This window comes from Chlorocebus sabaeus, chromosome 21 (genome assembly GCF_047675955.1).
Source record: "Chlorocebus sabaeus isolate Y175 chromosome 21, mChlSab1.0.hap1, whole genome shotgun sequence".
In the NCBI taxonomy this organism is placed as follows: Eukaryota; Metazoa; Chordata; class Mammalia; order Primates; family Cercopithecidae; genus Chlorocebus; species Chlorocebus sabaeus.
This window is the reverse complement of record NC_132924.1, coordinates 73,994,481-74,017,160: the sequence shown is the minus strand read 5'-3', so window position 1 is coordinate 74,017,160 and position 22,680 is coordinate 73,994,481. Positions and strand designations below refer to the sequence as shown.

At 34.6% G+C, this 22,680-nt stretch overlaps 1 protein-coding gene across 6 annotated transcripts in view; it reads right to left on the bottom strand.

Annotated features, from left to right (window-relative positions):
- MAGI2 (membrane associated guanylate kinase, WW and PDZ domain containing 2) overlaps positions 1-22,680 on the bottom strand; it is a 1,465,424-nt gene that overhangs the window by 1,004,302 nt on the left and 438,442 nt on the right. For all 6 annotated transcript variants that reach the window (XM_073009192.1, XM_073009190.1, XM_073009193.1 and 3 more), the window contains exon 2: positions 14,229-14,345. In XM_073009192.1, the coding sequence (XP_072865293.1) occupies positions 14,229-14,345 (117 nt within the window). The remainder of the gene's footprint in view (positions 1-14,228; positions 14,346-22,680) is intronic.

Sequence of the window (22,680 nt, the reverse complement as noted above, 5' to 3'; positions counted from 1 at the left end):
GTGAATAAAAAATGAACAGACTCTTACACATACTTAAAGTGTCTCATACTATAAGCAGAACAGAGCAATTACAGAATACACTGATAATGCATAACTATTCTAGTTTTCTAAAGAAAAAAATACATTTCTTAGTAGCTTATAAGCAGTTAGCATAATATATATGTATCATTAGGAGCCAGAGTATAAGTAGAAAAGTAAAAACATTAACTAATAAATACACTGTAAATCTTTCAACTAAAATCTAATAACAATTATTTATGTTGTTAGTCTTTGACAACATCAATCAAAACAAGGCATTTACAACTTAAAGCAGTCTTTTAATAAATAGTTTTAAGATGTTGGTACTATATGTCTATCGGGTTATCCGTAAAAAGAAACATGTATAAAGGTAAATTTCCTTTCATAACCAAAGGACTTACAGACACAATGTTTTTGCAGGAGGGCTCTAGTGTTCATTTCCTGGCTTCTTAGGTGTCACAGGCAGTTGTGGCAACACCAGGCACAGTAGTAATTTCTCAGTTCTGTCTTTGTGACGTCTAGATCTTAGTTGCCATCCTCAGAGGCAGCAGTTATGCTGGTGGGGCAATTCTGTATTGTTTATTATTCCTGGGGATCTAGTCTGCAACCTTCTTCTGTTGTTCTTTCAGCAACTTTCTAAACAACTATTTCCCTAAACCTCGTCCTTCTTAAAACACTTTGCATGGTTTTATTTCCTGGGCTGAACCCTGAATAACACATTACTTATACTGTTTTGCTTCGTGAAACAGAAAGACAAAATAATCTTTGACATTGAAAGCAATAAAAAAGAATAAGAGCTTGGCAAAAGTTAAGCTTGGCTGCACGCTCAATGAATGGCTCCTTAATGGTTTAATTTGCTCAGTCATCCCAGATATCACTCTGCATATTAACCTGAATCCCCTGAGTCAGAATTGGGGCATTTTCCCAGGAACCAGGGAGGAATCTGGAAGGTCACGTGTGTATATCTCAATTCTATATGTGCCTAGTGAAGGGATCCAGCTTGTAAGTTTTGTCAACTAGTGTCACCATATAATTGTGCCGAAAGAGAACCAGTAGGAATCTTGGAGATCTGAGAAGCTGTCATTACACTGAGTTTTAAGTGACAGCTGAGTCAATACAGAGCCAGCTATGCTGAGATGGGAGAGTGGCACTTTTCTTCATCAAAAGAAGGGTTATTTGTTCTATTATAATGACAGGAATTCGGAAGTGAACAGCCCTGCTGTCTCTGTTTTGATTACCTCCAGATGAGAATGAGAGGAGACATGTTGTTGTTAAATATCAGCTACTAACATTGGTCTTTTTGGAGGCTTTGGGAGAATTACCTCTGTGGTGCTTCTGAAGAGCAGTTATGGAAACAAGTGTGCAATTTAGAGGTCTTATTTAACCTACCACCATTTTCATGATTTTTTTTCCTGCTTTTGTGGAAACATTAGATAGTAAATATAGATACACATTCATGTAGTATTGTATACTCCGGAGCCTCCGAAGATTTGCTCAAAGAACTGTCAGAGAAATCAGACCTATAGTGACTAAGGAGGTAACATAATACATCCCACAAGTGGATATAGGCATCAGATAGACCTAGGTTTGAATTGCTCCTCATCCACTTACTAGCTATGTGGTTTGGGGAAGGGTTTGTATAACCTCTCCAAGCCTAAGTTTCCTAAAGGCCTAAGTTTCCTGATCTGAAAAATGGGAACCACAACACATTTCTCAGAGGACTGAAAAATGCAGTGACATGATAATACTTGCATGTAGATATTTGTTAAATGCTGGTTCACTTTCTTCTTTCCATTCTATCCTTGTCACCCCCATCCTGATTTGCAAAATAAATGTTTTTATGAAATGCAAGGATGAAGAACTGGGAACTCTTATAAACGCCTACTTATAAAATTTTATACAGTTAGAATTTTAGATTTAGATTAGAATTCAGATTATGAAATGCAAGTAGAAAGTCTAGTAGAGCTGACATCAAAATGTTTGTGCAAGAAGAATTCAGACAGTTAAAAAAATAAAAGGTTTTCAGGAATGTCCAATCTTTTGACTTTCCTGGGCTACATTGGAAGAATTGTCTTGGGCCATACTTGACATTAACTTGACTAACTTGACTTGACTAACACTAACAAAAGCTGATGAGAAAAAAAATCACAAAAAAAATATCTCACAATGTCTTAAGAAAGTTTACAAGTTTGTGTTGGGCTGCATCAAAGCTGTCTTGGATTGCAAATGGCCTATGGGCCGTGGGTTTGGTAAGCTTGGTTTAGATAATGTAGATTCCTTTGTAGATCTAATTTTTCTTACTATATCAAGGTAATAGCTTTAATTACTGAAATAATATAATTATCAATTAAAAATTTCTTTTTCTCCCATTAGATATTTTATATTCCAATATTTTTAGAAATGATGTGCTAAGGAAAAGATAATCTGGAACCTGATTAATGGCCAATGAAGAGGCTCATGTTAAGATGAAAATAACTGACTTGAAGCTAGTCAGTGAACAGACCTTCACTCAAAAACTTCCCTGATAATTATCCATATGTTTTTTCAATTGTGGGTCAATTGAAGATATGTTCATATCTTCTTCACAAAACATATATATCTTCTATTACTGGAAATAGATTGTAATAGTCTAATCTATTTAATTTTGATTCAGTGTTTGTTGCTAGTAGACTTCATTGCTTTTCTGATTTTCTTTTTTCTTTTTTCTTTTTTTTTTTTTTTTAAACCACAGGAGCATCTCTGAAACTCTTTGAAAGCATGCTTATAGTTCTGACTTTCCAGAGCTTCTGTTACAGAGCTGCTTTCATGTAGTGTGAACTGGATGCCAGATCCACATGGGATAGACTCCGTCTTTCTCTGCTGACTTACTGCCTGATGTCAGTCTGGTTAAAAGACCTCAGAGGCTCAATTTACCCACATGTCTTCAAAGATGGGAAATAACACTCACCTTACAGGAACACTATGAGAATTCAATGAGACAATATCTGAAGAATATTTCTTGCATATAGGAAATGCTCAGAAAATGGTGGCTGCTATTTACATACTTGTTTTGGTTGATGTTCAGGAAGTTTCATACTTAGGAACAGCCCTGGCTGGAGACCCATCAACCATTCTCCCTCTGGGAACAATAAGATAAATTGAATTCAGGATATCTCAGGTTTCCTATAAATATGCATATCTCTTACCAATCTGTAGTTTTTTCGATCAGTATCAACAAATTTAAAAGATAAGAAGAGTTGAGGTAATGTGTGTTGTAAGATGTATGTCACCTAATGCTGACTTTGTGGTCTAAACTATTGAGCTATCAAGCCAGATTCCCAAATCTTTTGTCACTAAAGTGTTCTGAGATATACCTTGATGTTTAGAAGAAAATAGCAAGCTCACACAAGAACAGAAAACCAAATACCACATGTTCTCACTTATAAGTGGGAACTAAATGGTGAGAACACAGGGACACATAGAAAAGAAAAACTCACACTGGGGCCTTTCTAAGGGTGAAGGGTGGGAGGAGAAAGAGGATCAGGAAAAATAACTAATAGATACTGGGTGAATGAAATAAACTGTACAACGAATCTCCATGATACAAGTTTACTTATGTAACAAACCTGCACTTGTATCCCTGAACTTAAAATAAAAGTTAATGAAGAAAAATAAAACTACGAAAAGGAAAGTATGCTCTACATCTTCTAAGATCGACTTTTAAAACTTTCAATTCCCTGTAGTTGCCAATTCTGCAGGTACCAGTCCTCTGGAAATAAGTATGTTAAACTGAAGTAATGGGAGGAACTCTCCACAGGGTTTGTTTTCCAAAGAAAATTATTGTTTACAGAAGCAAAATTAAAAGTCTAGCTAGGTGTGGTGTAAAACTGTTCAAAAAGTAACTCAGAGCAAGGCCTGTAAATTGAAATGTAGTGCCCGAGTCATAGTCTGCTAAAAAGGTTGTAACAAATAAAGATGAGTTTAAAAAATGACAAGATGAATCAGAATTCCTACTCAAAATAGAAAAGGACAAATATACATAGGTTGACATTAGCTCCCCACATTAGCCTTATCTTTGGAGGACAAATTTAAAAATTATTATTGATGCATACAAGTGGATCATGTTGAGCAGCAAGTGAAACTATTGTCTTCATTAGGTTGGAGATAATGTGCAGATATTTGCCGATTTTGCGTGCAGAAAAAGCAACTTTCCTACCTTTAAGTAGAAAAGATAACAGCTTAGAATAGAAATTGGGAAACTGAGAATTGATCCAATTCCAAACTTCTGATTTGTATAATAAAAGTGGGATCCAGCTAGGCACGGTGGCTCACGCCTGTAATTCCAGCACTTTGGGAGGCCAAGGCGGCGGATCACTTGAGGTCAGGAGTTCAAGACCAACCTGACCAACATGGAGAAACCTCATCTACTAAAAATACAAAAAATTAGCCGGGTATGGTGACGGGTGCCTGTAATCCTAACTATTTGGGAGGCTGAGGCAGAAGAATCGCTTGAACCCAGAGGGTGGAGATTACAGTGAGCCGAGATTGTGCCATTGCACTCCAGCCTGGGCAACAAGAGCAAAACTCCATCTCAAAAAAGAAAAAAAAAAAAAAAAAAAAAGCGGGATCCGTGTGTATTTTTTTACACTGAATTAACCGTTGATAGCATGTCAGTCTTACCTTTTAGTTACTCTGTGTGAAAAATCCGTTGCCTCTCCTAAATTTTTCATCTGTGCTCTAAAGTCCTTGGTCACACTAAGCATTGAAGTATTGATTTAGCCTCCCATTAGCTATACCTATTTGGGCCTCCAACCAGAGTCATTCACTTGTGTAAGTGACACTCATTAAAATTCAACATTAGAAGATACTATATTCAATGTTAAATATCTTTTCATAAAGATTACAATAACATTTTTATAACAATACACCTCATGCTTCAGAAGTCTTTATGTCACATCTGAACTCATTACATCTTCTAAAGGAGGAGAGCAATTTTAAAAGCTTTGTATTTCTCATTGTGTTTATTTTCTCATCCGTTTACTAACACTGGACCATATTTCAGAGTTTCATGAATAGTGAAGGCAGATTTCAAGGGACATCAGAGTTATGATGGCATCCTTAACTTGACATTCATAGAAAAATCTCAAAGCACATGCATGACTGGTTTTATCCAGAACTGCACTTAATTTAAACCCAGCTCTTTATGTTTTTTTTTTCCCTAAAGTGTCTGCTGTATTTGATATATCTTCAGTTTCCATAAGCTGTTTACACCTGCTCAATATCAAGAATATTCCACACTCTGAATAATTTAAGCCAATTTGATGGGTTGAATAATGATAAAACACAGAAAAGCAAGCCAGCAGAATCAGAAAACCACAGGATTTTAGAGCAGAAAGAACCATTAGAGTCCATTTTATTCCCCCCTCTCTCCCCGGAGTCGTAAAGTTTAATACCTTTGCCAAGGCCCTATAATTAGTTAGTGGCAGAACCTGGTCTAGAACCAATGGCTTCCAATTCTTGGATGAGTGCTCTTTTCATTGTTCCATGTTACAAGTAGATAAAGCCAAGAGCAGTTGCTTCTTACCATACTCTAGCAATGCTATACTGCAATGTGTAAATAACTTGGACAAGTGATCTGGACATTAGAATAGCAGTAACTTTAATTAGTATTCCTTCATCATTGTTCTTTTGGCTAGGTGCATTTAAATCAGAAATTGATCACCGTACTATAAACTATAGTCTTAAAGTCCCACGAGAACACTATTATCCATTGCCATCTGCCTATTCCTTTCCTTCAGCAATGTAAACATCTAATAGCTAAGACTCTGGAAACTTGGGTAGGTCCAAATTTGATGGAATTCTAATTTTTTCTAATCAAAATGTGCAGTGTTGTACAATAACATGTGTTGACATTCTTACATCCAGCAAGGCTATGATTTTGAAGCCTGCAGGGAGCAGATTCTGAGTTCCCTGGAAGGTGGGCTATTTTCCATCAAAACTGATGACTGGCTTTTCCAGAGACACAATATAGCTTCAGAAATCTCTCCCCATTTATTCCTTGGGCAGCTGCTAGGACCACTGAAGTCCAAGGGTGTATATTTCACCTGCGTTTATGATCAATGGCCCACAAACCAATTTCCTATGGACAGCCTCCCTCCTATGAATAAAAGGAAAGAGAAATACAAACTAAGAGGGAAAAAACAAAGGAAAGATTGAGTCACAGCAGTAGAAAAGCCAATCAAATCAGAGCAAAGGTAATTTTATGTGGTTGGGAAGATCAGTAAGATCATATACTGTTGGTGTTTATTCCTTTTATTCCTTTTTTTTTTTTTGGTGCCAAATACGTTATTTTATTCTCAAACTAGTGTCCTGTGGTGTCAAATGGATAAATCAATACAATCACTTTTAATGTTCCTTGACTTTCCATCTTAAGCAACATTTTGAAGCCATTTATCTCCTGTAGAGTACTCTGTCAACCAAATCAATGAATGTTAGTCTGTGACCAGGAAAGATGCATTCATTTTGTTCAATTGAAAGAAGAAATAAATCCATAATACTAATATTTTCAGTAAGAAAGGAAAGAAGGTAAACCTAACATAGCTTTCTGTAAAGTAATAACACATTTAATAACTATGCCAAGAGCATACATCAAGATGAGTAAACAAGTAGAATACTTTCAAGTATACGCTACTGTTTAGAAGCTTTCGAAGTTTTCCCTTGGCCTAGTCTTCCAGGCCAGTTTATACATCTCCCAAGAAATTAAGTTTCATTTGTTTACAGACTTTCTTTCTTTTTGATTCACACTGCAAATAACTATATTTATTTTCTAATAACCCTTATTCTTAACAGCACCAAATATAGTCTATTTATAAATATCAAATTCATTTTCAAAGAACAAAAATCTGGAAGCTTCATTCTGAAATAATTACAAAAGTATCTGATTTACAATCTAAAAGCAATTTCAAAAAAGAGTTCCCAAATTGATGATTCTTATTTGAGGCAATAAGATTAATGTAGAAACATATGTACAATATACAGTTGTTGCAATATGTGAGTCTAAAGTTGTAGTTTGCTTTAAAATTCAATTGGATATATTGCTTCTACTCTTATGTCTGCATGTGGAGCTACAGTTCAACTTAACATCCCAGCACACAAAGCTTTATTACTTAAGGATACTCTGAACACAAATCATTTTTGGTCATTTTTAACTCAGGGAATTTCTTTCCATTGGAATAAGATGATTGCTTTTTTGGTGATCTAATTCACAGGTTGATGTCACTCTCCTTTCTTACAACATGTTTAGAAATAAATGTACCTTCATAAATAAAATCACAAGTAATTAGATTCATTCATACCCACAGAAACACATTGCCTTGTTAGATGTTAACACATATTTTTACAACCTTTGTAGTACTAATTTTTGCTTGAGAAATAAAATTATTTTTCCCAGAAAGTATACTAGAAAGCTCTGCCCTAATTTCAGACATTTTATTAGATATGTGGTCAACCAGCCTCACTCTAATAGTCCTCTGTGATCATAGTCTTCTAGGGCTTATATAATTATCAAAAGGGGATGCTGACTCCGTGCATAGCTATATCTTTTGGTGTGTTGGTAACTGCTATTCTTAACAGGAGACAGTTTCTCATAATTTTTAAAGAGTCTGCTTTTCTGTGAAACATAATTTGGCATAAATATCAAAAATGTTAAAGATATATTAGAAACTTTACAGTTTTACCCTTGATAATGCCTCTTTTTAGTGTGTCTTAGTTTTACTAACTTAAAGGGCTTAAATATGTAGAAACACTATTGTGAGTTACAATCAGTGTAACTCAACGTAACTCAGTGTAACTCAATAAGGTCTTCCACAAAACTAATTTCTTTCATATTCTAAATCTATGTTTTTCACCTTATTCACTCTTTTTATAGATGGAATCTTGCTCTGTCACCAGGCTGGTGTACAGTAGGGCGATCTCAGCTCACTGCAACATCTGCCTCCTAGGTTCAAGCGATTCTTCTGTCTCAGCCTCCCGAGTAGCTGGGACTACAAGTGCATGCCACCATGCTCATCTAATTTTTGTGTTTTTAGTAGAGATGGGGTTTCACCATGTTGGCCAGGATGATTTCGATCTCTTGACCTCGTGATCCTCCTGTCTCAGCCTCCCAAAGTGCTGGGATTACAGGCATGAGCCACCATGCCTGGCCACTTTATTCACCTTTTATAAAATAGAATTAGAGTTTAGTTTTATTGATTTTTGTCTTCTACTTGGTATACACTGGTATTTGTTCTGGCTTCAAATAAATTTAAAATATTTCCCAGTAAAACTATCTCACCAAATGACAAAGAAGGGTTTTGGGAGAGAAGTTTAATTTTAACCAGCTTCCTTTTCATTCTGAAACTTCTAAAATTGGTCATTGAAGTCCTTCTCCACATTCTTCGGTATAATGGAAAATAGTATCTAAAATTTATATCTGTTCTTCTACTTACTTCAAAAATTAATTTGTGTCTCTAATAAATATCAAAGCTACAAAGGACCAGAAATTTACCAATAAACAGCCGTGATTATTTTTTCCTCATATTTAAGAAGCATATCAGTTTAATTGTGGTTGATTAGACTCAAGAGTCAAATATATGCAATCATTATGCTCAGTAGCATATTAAAACCAAAATAAACTCCATTTTTGCTCTTTAAACATTTGCAAATTAATCCAACATTCTTCTGTATTAATTCCATTAATTTCTCTCATATACTTTTGAATCCAATATTACCCAAGGGACAATGCATGCTGCCTTAGCTTTGCACATTTAGCATGCTGTGATGAAACAATCCTGTCTAATCATCTCTAAATAAATGCTGCTAACTTATTGCTTCTGGAATTGCCTTTTGTATACTACCAGGGTAATTGAAATCCCATATGATGGATGTTCTAAACTCTTTCGAGACTTTTATCTATATATGTTTTTCATGGTTAGTCTTTATCACATTCTAGACTACAACAGTTTTGTCTCATTGTCATTTTCTCCCTTCTTCTGAAGTTCAATTACATAAAAATCTAACAATCTTATATAGCCTGAAATCTAATAGTAGAAAGATTCATTCACAGGCTGCTGCTGCTGCTGCTGCTGCTTCTTCTTCTTCTTCTTCTTCTTCTTCTTCTTCTTCTTCTTCTTCTTCTTCTTCTTCTTCTTCTTCTTTTTTGTTTTTTGTTTTTTGAGACAGGGTCTCACTCTATCATCCAGGCTGACATGCAGTGGTGCAATCATGGCTCACTGCAGCCTCGAATTCCCAAGCTCAAATGATCCTCCCAAGTAGCTGGGACTACTGCAGGTACATGCCACCATGCCCAGTCAATTAAATTTTTTTTTTTTTTTTTTTTTTTTTTTTGTAGAGATAGGGTTTTGTTAACAGGTCTTGTAGAGATGGGGTTTCTCAGGCTGGTCTCAAACTTTTGGGCTCCAGTTCCCAAGGACCTTTTCCTTAGGAACTTACCATGGAAATAATGAAGAATCAATCTCAGCCTGTGTATGTGCACATACATGAGCATACACATGCATGCATACTCATGCTCTCACTCACTATGTGCCCAACAATTCTTCTTTTTTAGTAGTTATAAAATAAGTTTATTATCAGTCAGCCACCAAAGAATAGTAGGATAGTAGGATAGTGAAATAATTATGAAAAGTATATCTGGGAGATAAAATTAGAACTTGAACATTCCCCCAAAACTGTAAAATAAACTCAATGTTTATAGGCTTCAATGACGAAAACAAAACAAAACAAAACAAAACAAAACAAAATCTCTAAAAATTTCCATTGAGAGACTGCACAATTGACTTAAGATATAAGTTTTGTTACAGGACTCAATATATAGTAGTTTTGTTACAGAACTCAATATATGCCCAACAATTCTATTTCTGTGACCATCTCCTTCCATTATAAGAGATGTGGCTTTTGTTGAAAAGTGTGTGTGCGTGTGTGTGTGTGCGTGTGTGTGTGTGTGTGTGTGTGTGTTTTAGAATTAGGCAAGCTCTGAGATAAGGTTCCAGGGAAACAAAAAGGCTAAATACAGTCAGGTCTCGTTTATGGGGTATGGAACAGATTGATGGGCCGTTTGTATTATTTGTAGTTAAGGGTCAGTGGAGACCTAGACTCACCAGCTCCCTCCCCTGCTTAGCTCAGAAATCAACCAGCAACTGGAAACAAGCTTCCCACCAAGGAGATTGCAAGAACCAACTTGTTCACAACAGATTGAGAGAGAGAGAGAGAGAGAGAGAGAGAGAGAGAGAGAGAGAGAGAGAGTATGTGTGTGTGTGTGTGTGTGTGTGTGATGGGAGGGATGGTCTTTGGAGCCCTAGCTCTAGAACTCTCTCTTACTAGGTACCAAGAAATTCCAGCTCCAAGATGTGCCTCCTTTGCTTTCAGATGTAGTTGGTGGTAGAGTAATATATGATTGTAAGCAGGATTACTCAGTTAGGTCTTGTTTTGTGAAAAAAATTTATTTCCCCTCATATTGTTATAAGTCACTACAATTTTGTTTCAATGGAGTTATCGAGGACCTATTCCTGGTGCCAATGCTAGATTAAATAAGAAGTGAATATATTATTAATGCATGCATGTACAAGAGCAATGATATAGTCTTTGGTAGTCCATTTTCCTTCTATGCTGTTGGGTTCCTGAAAACAAATGAGAATTTTTTTGACCCAGGAAAATGTATAACAAATGTGATTCCATACTCAATACCAACAGATATGCTGGATACTTACTTAGGTTTCTAACAATGGCAGGATTTTTCACACCATGGACATACTTCTACTGCATCCTTTCTGAACGTATTTGAAAACTTCATTAAAGGATATACTGAGTGACCAAACAAACCAACACTAAGAAATCAAATAATCCCATTAAAAAGTGGGCAAATGACATGAACAGACATTTCTCAAAAGAAGACATACAAATGGTCAAAAGGTACATGAAAAATTTTTAACATCCCTAATCCCCAAAGAAGTACAAATCAAAACCACAATGAGATATCATCTTACTCCAGTTAGAATGTCTATTATTAAAAAGACGAAAAATAACAAATGCTGGTGAGGATGCAAGGAAAAGGGCACTCTTATACACTGTTGGTAGGAATGTAAATTAGTGCAGCCACTAGGGAAAACATACGAAGATCTCTCAAAAACTAAAATAGAATTACCATATGGTTCAGTAATCCCACTACTGGGTATTATTCCAAAGGAATAAATATAGGAGATCAGTATATCAAAGAGATACCTGCACTCACATGTTGATTGCAGCACTATTTACAACAGCAAAGACAAAGACTCAACTGAAGTGTCCATCAAGGGACCAATGGATACATAAAATGTGGTATATGTAGACAATGGAATACTATTCAACTATAAAAAAGAATAAAATCCTGTCATTTGCAGCAACATGGACAGAAGTGGAGACCATTATGTTAAATGAAACAAGCCAGGACCAGAAAGACAGAAATAACATGTTCTTACGCATATGTTGGAGCTAAAAACGTTGATTCCATGGAGATAGACAGAAGAATGATAGACAATAGAGAGTTGGGAGAGTGAGGAATGGGGAATGAAGAGAGGTAGGTTAATGGGTACAAATATACAGTTAGATAAAAGGTAGAAGTTCTATTGCTTGACTGCAGAGTGACTACGGTTGACAACAATGTATTGTATATTTCAAAGAAGCTAGATGAAATAACTAGAATTGTTCCCAACACACAGAAATGATAAATATTCAAAGTGATGGATACCTCAAATACCTTGACTTGAACATTACACATTCCATGCATGTAACAAAATAAATATGTACCCCATAAATATGTAAATTATTATGTATCAATTAGAAATTCAAAAAGATACATGAAGAAAAAAAAATTTAAGTTATACTGAGTTGGGCTGGGCATGGTGGCTCACACCTGTAATCCCAGCACTTCTGGAGGCCAAAGCGGGCGGATCACCTGAGGTTGGGAGCTCGAGACCAGTCTGACCAACACGGAGAAACCCCGTCTCCACTAAAAATACAAAATTAGCCAAGCATGGTGGCACATGACTGTAATCCCAGCTACTCAGGAGGCTGAGGCAGGAGAATTGCTTGAACCCGGGAGGCAGAAGTTGCAGTGAGCCCAGATCGCGGCTTTCCTCTCCAGCCTGGGTAATAAGAGCAAAACTCCATCTCAAAAAAAAAAAAAAAAAAAAAAAAAGATAAAATACTGAGTCAACATGGTGGATCATCCAGGTCAATTAATCAGTATAAAGCAATTTTTATAATACAAGTTAGAATCTCTGTATTTTTTGTTCATTTTTTGCCAAGTTATAAACATCATTAGTCAATAATGTTATTGGAATTGGCTACTAGGACAGATGGCTGAAAATTCAAAGAATAATTGTTTCATCGTGATATTCAAATTCAGTTTCTAATCATCTCCTTTATAGGAGCTATCCAAGGATTTCTAATTAAATTTATAACCTTGTACTGAAATTACATCTTAAAGCTCTTTATGTTTACTTATATAAGTCTAACTATTTTCCCTTATATTTACTTTTCCTTCATAGTCTTCTCTAGTACTCTAAAAGGAGATGCTTTATTTAAGAAGTTAATTAACTAATACAAAATTTACTCCTATTATCTTCATATTTAATTAAGACTTTCTTATTTATGTCATCACCTTAGCAAGGACTACATGTATTCCTGAATGTCAGCTTCTTATCTATTTTTCTCAGCTTTTAAACATAATAAACTGCCTGGATTCTTTATTCAGTATTTCAGATCTCCTTTCTTTCATGTCACAAAAGATAAATTCACACTGCTGCACTGACAACATCACAGCTTTGAAAATGTGTCCACCCGTTACCTTATAAATAGTTCAGTCACTTACTTTAATCCATCTTCCTGTGTCCATCACTCTAACGTCAAACTTACAAGTTTAAGAATGCACTTTTCTCAACTTCCAGGTTTAAAGCAAGAGTCCAAAAGCCTATTCACTTAACTAACACACACTGACAGGAGTATCATTTTGACTGACGAAATGCCAATCATCAAGTATTCTCATTTAGGAAGACTTGATAATGGTGTCCTGGCATTGTCGTTTTGAGGAATATTCAGTGCTAACAATGGCAAAAGTCCACCTCTCCCAAAAGGTGGGTAGGTCAATAGGACTGGGTGATAACCTTTCCATCTTCACATCTCTGTGTGTGTTCATTATTTCAGTACGATTATCCAATATCTATTCCAGATAATTATAGTTACCTAGCTGTGGTGGTTCAACCCTAGATAATATTTTTGTTCGTTTGTTTTGCTTATTGTTTCACTTATACTAGCCAAATTTTTCTTCATTTAATGTTATCTTTCAGGACTCACAGCTTTGAGTTTATTTAGAACAGAACTAAAAGAAAAGAAACTCACACAACATCCACAGCCCAGAATTTCTAGAGAGAGTGGAAAGTGTCTGAAATGCATGGAATCTGTCTTGAAGAAAATGGATTTTTGATACCAATCTAGGATCTAGAACCTGAGTTTAAAAGTCCTTTGTTTGTCTTAAAGTTAATAGAGGATTCTCAGGTAAGCTGAAACAGACACTAAAATTTTATCATTTTACCACTTCCTCTCTTTTGGCAGGATAATCAGAAACCATCTTTTGCGGATCTCTATAGATTACATATAAGAAATTTAGCCCAACATGCTTTCTAAGCATCATTGCTTTCTAAGACTTGCAGAACACTTAGCTTTACTTTCCAACGTGCACTTTTCTTTTTACTTGTGAGACTCTCCTGTGGCAAACAAGAGATGAGGTTGGGAGTTACTGTGAAGATTCCACTCACAGAATAGCTGTTTCAACTAATAAATTAAATTTGCATTCTCCTGTCTCCCAATGTGGAGTTCTATCTCCATCATAATTAATTCAGAATCACCAACAGTCTGGACTAGAATCAATATTTCTCAATACTAACTTCAGAAATGTAAGTTAGATTTTATAGCTTGAACATCACAAGTCTCTTTTGGCTACAACTTCATCATAAACCATACTACTGCAGTTATAAGCGTTTGCACTTAAAATTGACACATCTCAAATAAGTTTTTCTTTTTTTCAAAAAAAAAGCCCACTATAAAAAATCAGTGCAATTTCACTTTCTTTTAATCAATGAATATATAGCTAAACATTTATCTTTTAACATCAAAATATTAATACTGCCCGTTGTACTCACATGGCACCGTGCGGAGGTAGAGGTTGTCACGAATGATTTGCTGAAGCTCATGGTCCACAGAACCCTTTTGAAATCGTAAGTTGAGGTAGTGACGAAGGTCTTTATCAACAATTCCTCCTAAAATAAAAAAAGTTTCTTGGTAAGACATGTTGCAAAATACTTTAAGCATGTAATTTGATTCTGTCATCAATATACTCAGGAACCCATTAAAAAGATGCACTATTTCAAAGTGTTCTTTTGATCTTCTCAAATATTTACTGCCATAATAATAGAGATAACATTTACTGAGACAATAATTGCCTGCGAAGTCTATGTTCAATGCTTTGCATGTATTCCTAAATTTATCCTTCATTTAGAATGAAGCCTATATCATGGTAAAAGATACGTTACTCCTGACTCATACTGAAATATTATAGTATATCTCATTGCATGGCTGAAGAGACTATTTACTCATTTATTCATTGCTTCCCATTCCACCCTACCCCAACTCCTGGAAACCACTTTTCTGTCTATAAATTTGACTACTCTAGGTACCTCATATAAGTAGAATCTATAATATTTGCCCTTTTGTGACTGGCTTATTTTACTTAGCATAATGTCTTAAAAGTATGAAAAGATTTTTAAGTTATTGAAAGTTGCTCTAGATTTAGTTAAGTAGGATGGTATAAAACGTTAAAGAAGAAAAACCTACACAAATATTAATGATTTTACTCCCTTTATGCAATAAATAAAAGTAATTTCTTTATTTTGTAGTATATGTACAAATGTTTTTAACAAGAGACAAGGTTTGAAAGAAAGTAGGTTTTTTTTTTTTCTTTTTTCAATACAAACAGTTTTGAGACTGCCCTTAAAATCTAATAAAAAATAAACTGGGCTATAGTTAAAAAAACACAAATGTAGATCTATCAAATACTAACTGGATATTTAAAGATAACTTGTTAGCTTAAAAAGATTTATCTTAAAACTTTTCCTATTTCTATACTGGAAAGAATTAATTATAAATCAAAATACCAGTAAAAATATAAGTAAGAATTCCTGAAACTCTTATTATTTCAATCAAATATACTAGGGCAATTGAGCCAAGACAAACAATTAAAGATAGAGGAAACTGGACATCTGCAATAATCATAAAATTATATTCTCTTCAAATCCTTTTGAATCTCAGAATTAGAATTCATAAATCTATTTGCCCTGCCATGATCACACAAGCTAGCATTATGTGTGTATATGTGCAAAACAAAGAGCTTTGACACAAACAGTAGCTAATAGACTTACTTATTGTAACATTTCTAAAGTTTTCAAAATCCATCATTTCAGTTGCCTCCTAATCTGCAGATATAGTCTCAATAAGATGCCATTTTTAACTGCAAGATATCATTTTCAACTGAATTAACTGTCAAAATTCTTACCCTCCAGATGATGTTTCTTTCATATTTGAGCAAATGGTCTCTTAATCTATTTTTCCACCCAATATAATATGATAGTGGAAATCAAATGACATGAAAGGAAAACATTTTTTGTTGGGTGTATATAAACATTACATCTAGAATGATTGAACATATAATTTTCCAAATTCAAATCCATTTCTCAGCCAAAGAAGCAGAGCAGTCAGAAATAAAAGTCATTTGAAACTGCCATTACCCAATTGCAACAATTACTTATTATTTACATCTCAAATGCCCTGTGTTTCCACGTATCTTGGACTTGCTGGCACCACACAGAAGTAGCTAATAGTTTAGAAATCCTGAAATTCTCTTTTTTTTCTTTATTTTTTTTCCAGTCAGCAATACTTGCTTACCCTTGCTAATTTATTACACCTACTGAGTAAGCATCATGCCTGCGACTGTTCTCAGCTGTCATTTCTGCCAGATTCTAAGGCTACAGGTCCTTTGGCAAATGCACCCCCTCTTCCTTCTCCTTTTCTTTCAGTCTAATATGTGAGATATACCAAGTTATGAGATGCTTTCTGGCATCCTAAGAAAATGCCAACTATAGAACAACAGATGTAGTCTCTTTAATAAGGTAAGCCAGAATCAGTCACCTAATGCAATGTGGATAAGTTCGCATTTTGTAGTTCAGGATGATTCTTGTCCCTAAAAATATATCAACAGTTTAAACCTTTCTTTTCCTTTACTACAGATATACTGAATTACATTTCTTGAAAGTTAACTATCTAAGAAAACAACAAAAAAGTCTATTTATTCATTTCAATGACTGTATCTTTTTTTTCATAGAAGGACCTGTCAAAACTTTTAAGAATCAATATAAAATTTCCTTCACTAATTAAAATGAGTTGTCATAAATTATAACAAAATTTCACATACAATGCCCTTTGTTTTAGAAGATTTCTCTTTCCTCCTATTTCCCAAATGCTTTATCATTCTTTACAATTTATCATAAGCATCTTTCAAGTGAGGCAATTTTATCAATCCAGTATTCTTACAGCAAATTCTACTAGTTGCCTACCCAATATTCTTTCCATTATTCTTTCCTTTTAAAAGAGCTCTGATTTAGTTTTGGGCAGAAACCTGCTGAGCCTCAGGACATGGATCACAGTGGTCTGGAAAGTCATGCAATCATTCTCCACTTTCTTAACTGCCTTTGCAGTTTCTAGCAGCTATGTTCTGGCCATTGACACCTAGCCCAGAAGGAAATGGACATAATATCTGAGATGTAGCAGCCATATTCTGACCGTGAAGTGAAGTGACAAGCACACGGAAAAATTCACCATGCTCAGGATACTGGAGTAGAGGTTAGAAACAGCCTGCAACCCTAATGGCTTTACTAAACAGCTAAAAACAATGTCAATAACTACTATCTTAAGATTTCTTATTATATAGAGAAAAAGTAAACACTCATTAAAAAAACTATTATGGTTGAGTGTTCTTTTAAAACTAATATAGTTGAACAACTGTACATGATCCTAACACACACATGTATATACACACATATATAAATGTTATACACATATGTATATATACACATATATTTTTGTGTATGAATATATACACATATATACACATGTATAATACATGTGTGTATGCACAGTATGTGTGTATATATGATGTATAACACATGTATGTATAGGTATAGTATGTGTGTATACACATGTGTTATATGTGTGTGATATGTATATACATATATATTGTATACACATACATACACATGGGTATAAAGGCATATTTATCCTTAATTAGAAATTTCAATTAGAGAGGAATTAAACAACAGACATTGGGCAATGATGTCCTGAAAAAGTAGAGCCTGAGTCTCAAGATGATCTGATTTCAGATTTATAAGTTAGCTTTTTAAAGCAAGCTAAAAAATACAGAGTTCCAAAAAGTATGCAATAAGTGTTTATTGTTAAAATAAGTAATTTGCTATCTTATTTTCTATAGTTAAAAATTTTTTATTTTACTTTCAGAGTTTGTAGAGTTTCTCCTCTATCATTTGTTAACGATTCCTAGATTTGGTAGTTCATAGGGTGCACACATCAATCGTTTTGTTGAGGAGAGCACTGTCAGCATTAATGTCTCGTTGCATTCTTTAGCCATTTGTACTTTTTCCTTCAAAAAAATCAGTGGCTCTTACTTGCTATTATATTTGAATAGCTATTGACTTAATTTTATTTAGTTATGTGAAAAAGTTTTTATTTCCTGTATTTTAATAAATAAGACTGTAGATAAATATTAAATGCCTTCTCAAATGACAGTTTTAGTAAATGAGAGAGCTGGAAGGGATTTGAAGCCTACAATTCCAAAAACATGTACCTAATTTTCATGCTGTATAGTCTGAAGACCAAACTTCTTAGTACAAAGCAGTCAAGTCCTTTCTCAGCATGACCTCAATCAAGCTTTTGAACTTAACATCAAAATATAACTTAAGAATAGAGCTCAGTTCAAACTCTTCCTATTGCAAACGAGGAAAGTGAAGCTCACACAAAGAGTATGGTACTGGGTTTACAACAATAGTGGGGTGGGGAGTGAGGGAAGCACTAGGGAGCAACATCTATGGTCTATTTGAGGAGAAAACACCAAGTGCCAACATTCAAAACTGGTCTGCATTTCTAAGGTTTCCATCGTTTTCAGGAGTGCCCTCTGTAGAAATTGACTGCTTTGTCATTTCTATTACTTGAATACCTAGACTGAGGAAACAAAGGAATAAGATGCTGCTTGGATTGGAGGGACATAATCTCCTTGGCATATTCCTTAAGGCAGTTTGGTAGCCCCAGCCTTGTAGCAAATACCACTCTTTCAAAATTTGAGGGAGAAATATGCTAGTGTCTATAATGTTTGTGCCATGGGGTCTGGTTGCTAGCAGTCCCATCTAGCAAAGTAGTGCCATCCCTCACTCAGACATGATCATCAGCTCAACCTTCCCCTCCCCTTGAGTCTACTGATTCTGGAATGAACATGTATCTTATAAACTTTTATCAGTATAAACTGGAGAAAGCAGTTCACTAACTGGGATAGTAGGGGTTGAGTAGAGAGGGGAAAGGTGGGGATGACCACCAGGGTTTGGCTCATTTTGATGTCATCTATTCATCCTGTGCTTCAGTCAAAGCAGGCTACTCTAATGTTCTAATCATCTTATTTATTTTTGTTTGTTTTTCAATCACACTCCACAAAATACTGTGGTGAATATTTAATTTTAGTTTGTGCTTTACTTTTTGCATTCAACTTTGTTCTTTATCTTGTACCACGTTCTTTTGGTAAAAGTACCTTTTTCTTTTCGTTTCTTTTCTTCTCTTTTCTTTCTCTTTCTCTTTCTTTTATTGAGTAACTATATCATTCAGTACATGTGGTGGGTCTTTGTGCTGAGCTACTCTGCTCTTACTTAGTCAATCAAAATGTTTCTTCCAGGAAATGGCTATAGAAGTAGAGTGTCCAAAGAATGCAAATGCAGCTGCATTCACCTTGAAAGTGACACTCTGAAGAAATTACCCATAATTTCTCCCTCTTGGGCATGCAGAATTATCCTGTTCTTGTATTTTTCTGGCCAGCTTCTCCAACTTTCCTTTTGTTGTTTGCAACTAATAAAACTTTATGAATAAGAATGCCTTCCCTTTGCTATTATCTATGGAATTTCTATCCAACCTTCGGCTTAAAATTATTCTGTAGTTGGCCTTCCTATGATCTTTGAGCCAGAAGTCTTCTCTCTGCTCTGAACTTCCGTATCTTGCTCATTTCTCTTTAGTACTTTGCACATTATAACAGGCCAAACAGTAATTTGTGGACCTGTTTTATATTTTCTATTATGTTATAAGCTCCCCAGCAGAGAGTGTTTCCTATGCATTTTATATCTTCTCCCCTCTTATATTTTCTCCCATGTCTAAAACAATGTCTTTTTGACACACAAGGCCATGAAATGTATGCTAAATAAATAAATCACAAATGTTGTAGTAGCAAGAACACTAGGTTTTCAATCAGGAAACCGAGTGTTAATTACCACCCCAACACTTATTCATTAAGTGGTCTTGCACAAATCATTTCTGGATCTCATTTTTTTTCTCATTTATAAAAGGAGGGTGACTTAGTCACTTAAAGCTGCTATAACAAAATACCATAGATTAGGTGGCTTCAACAACTAATCTTTGTTTCTCACATTTTTGGAGGCAGAAAGTTCAAGATTAAACCAACATATCTGGTGCCCGGTAAGGGTACTCTTCCTGGTTTGGAAATGGCCATCTTTTCATTGTATCCACACATGGCCAAGAGGAAAATAATGTTTCTTTTTATAAGGGTACCAATCCCATTCATGAGGGTCCAACCCTCACAATTTAATTACCTCCCAAATACCCCCACCTCCTAATATAATCACCATGGGGTTAAGATTTCAACATATGAGTTTTGGACAAACATTCAGTCCATAACAATGGGTGTAGGACCAAATAACAGCTCCTCTAGGTCTGAATTTTATGTTTTCCTATAAAATATTTATTAAGAACATCTTCTAATTTGGGATTTCTTTTGGTAACCAGACAACCAAATTATTTTACTATTTCCTTATAGTTTACAAATTAGCTATACTCCATAAGAAATAAAACTGTGAATAATCTCCTTTTGATATTGTTTTCTAGTTGTGCAATTATCCAGGAACCTTACATCATCAGTAGAAAACTGACTTCAGATCTTACCTTCAACAAATAAGTAGGAATGTAGCTAAGCAAAGCAGTCTGTGAGAAATTAGAAGAGAAGGAAATCTATCCATATGCTTTAAGATATTTTCATGAGTAACTGCAAATGTACCTTATGTTAATTTATTGGATGGTGGATAAGTTGAGGAATAGACAGGAAAGTATTATAGGGCTATGTTGTTAAGTTCCTTTTTCAAAAATAGTTTCTGCTTGGCTCACCTCAAAAATGAAGAAATAAATCACAAGAAAGTTGATTGTTTCTGCTAAGAGCTACAGACACAAAACAGGTGACAGACATATCTAATCTAGCCTGCCAGAACAGGCTCCGTTCCCTTTTTAGGTAGAAAATTGTGTCTTTGATTTCTGATGATCTAGAAGCCTATCTCATTTTCAAGTGGCCAGAGTACTACACAAAATCACTGCATGCATTTGATCTAGACTAGACAGTCTATAAATTATGAGGCAGTAAAATTCTCCTTCCCCTAATAATTCTCAATTTGCCTATTTTAAATAGGAATACACATACAAAAGCCATAAAACTCATTGAAGATGCCCTGGTTTGTTAGTTTTTCCATAGCTGAAAATTCTTACTTATATGACAATTTCTATCCCTTCAATATTTTATTCATAATATTAGAGAGTATAGACAATCTTTTAAATCATGCTTTAGTATCTGTGCTGTTTCTTCAAAATCTTCATGGTATTGCATATTTTGTATAAGAAATGGAATAGTAAGAAAGACAACAAAATATATTAAACATTTGTGGGTCATTAGAAGATGTAAAACTGGAGAGAATAATTGCTATTTCAGAGAAAATGACAGAGATAAATGTAAATGGTTTATAATATTCTCCAGTTCTATTGAAAATAGCTTTTTTATTATTTCATTTCCCCTACTATTGTACAGATGGAATATTATTATTGAGTTTCATTTTTCATTGTTAGCCTTGGTCTCAAACTAAATGTTAGAGTTGTTCCTATAGTTAATGATATTTCTTCCCATTGAGAAGAGAAAATGAGTTCTCAGTATATGCCAGGCATCATAGTAGGTACCTGAAATTTTATCATCTGAAAATATGAACGATGAACCCAAAGTTGAAACAATCTCAAGTTTATCAAAATTTTTAATAATGTACCAAGATGGCTAATTCAGTCTAATAACAGGGTATATCCTATTAGTTTCTTTGATTATCTAACTCTTACAAATTAGGTGTTCTTTATACAAAGCAGGAACTCACAACAAATTCGGCATAATGAAAGGAAAAATATATATGGAAAAAAGGGACATAATAATCTAACCTAAATTCAATCCATTTTTTCAAAACCAGAGATACACCACTCAAAGTTAAAAGTGAAAAGCCATCTATTAGGATAGTTATGAATGAATTTAAAATTATTGAAGGTTCATAAACCTCATAGGTATAAGGCTTCTACAAAAAAAATTTACTAAGATTATTAAAGTGAAGAAAAGCCACTATTGTCCAAAATATCTACATAATTTAGCAGGCAAAATTTTTCCTTCTTAGGGTCTCAGTTTATTGCGTCTTTAACTTTACTCCAAGTTTCAGTATAAAAATTTTAAAATGTAATGATAAAAATTCACAATTGTTTTTGTTCTTGATAAGTCCAATTTAAGAATGCATCCACATTGATAAAAAAGCAAAAGAACATGCTCATACTTTGGTATGCTTGAAATATCTTCATTCATAAAACTAAAAGTGAAAATGGAAATGGTATTTAAACAATGAATATTTAAACTTGTTTCATTTTTTATTAGGAAGCTGTATCCCCAAGTCAACTGAAAAACATTTGACATTATTTTGTGTTTTGAGAATTATAAAGCCAGGTCAGGCCAGGCATATGGTGGCTCATGCTTGTAATCCCAGAACTTTGGGAGGCTGAGGCAGGAGGATCACTTCAGGACAGGAGTTCCAGGTCAGCCTGGGCAACATAATGAGACCCCATCTCTATACAAATGAAAAATTAAAATAAATTCTTAAAAGCCAGGTCAGTCCTCTAATTTTTTTTTCTAACCTGCTGAAACTTAAAAACTCTCCAATGCTCTGGTACAATACATGGTTCACTCCAAGTGACTTTATCCTTAAAAGTATCATGACACAGAACACCTTGCCCAAATCAACAAAAAAGAAACTCCAGTTTTATTTTTGATTGAATTTTACAATGACTACACAAAGAAATTCCCTTGCAAATCTCATTCCAAACAACAGACTAATATAGCCTCCATAGTCTGAGTTGTGATGGGATCAGTACTAATTAAGTTATAACAATTATAGGCTCATGATTCCAACTGCTACAAGA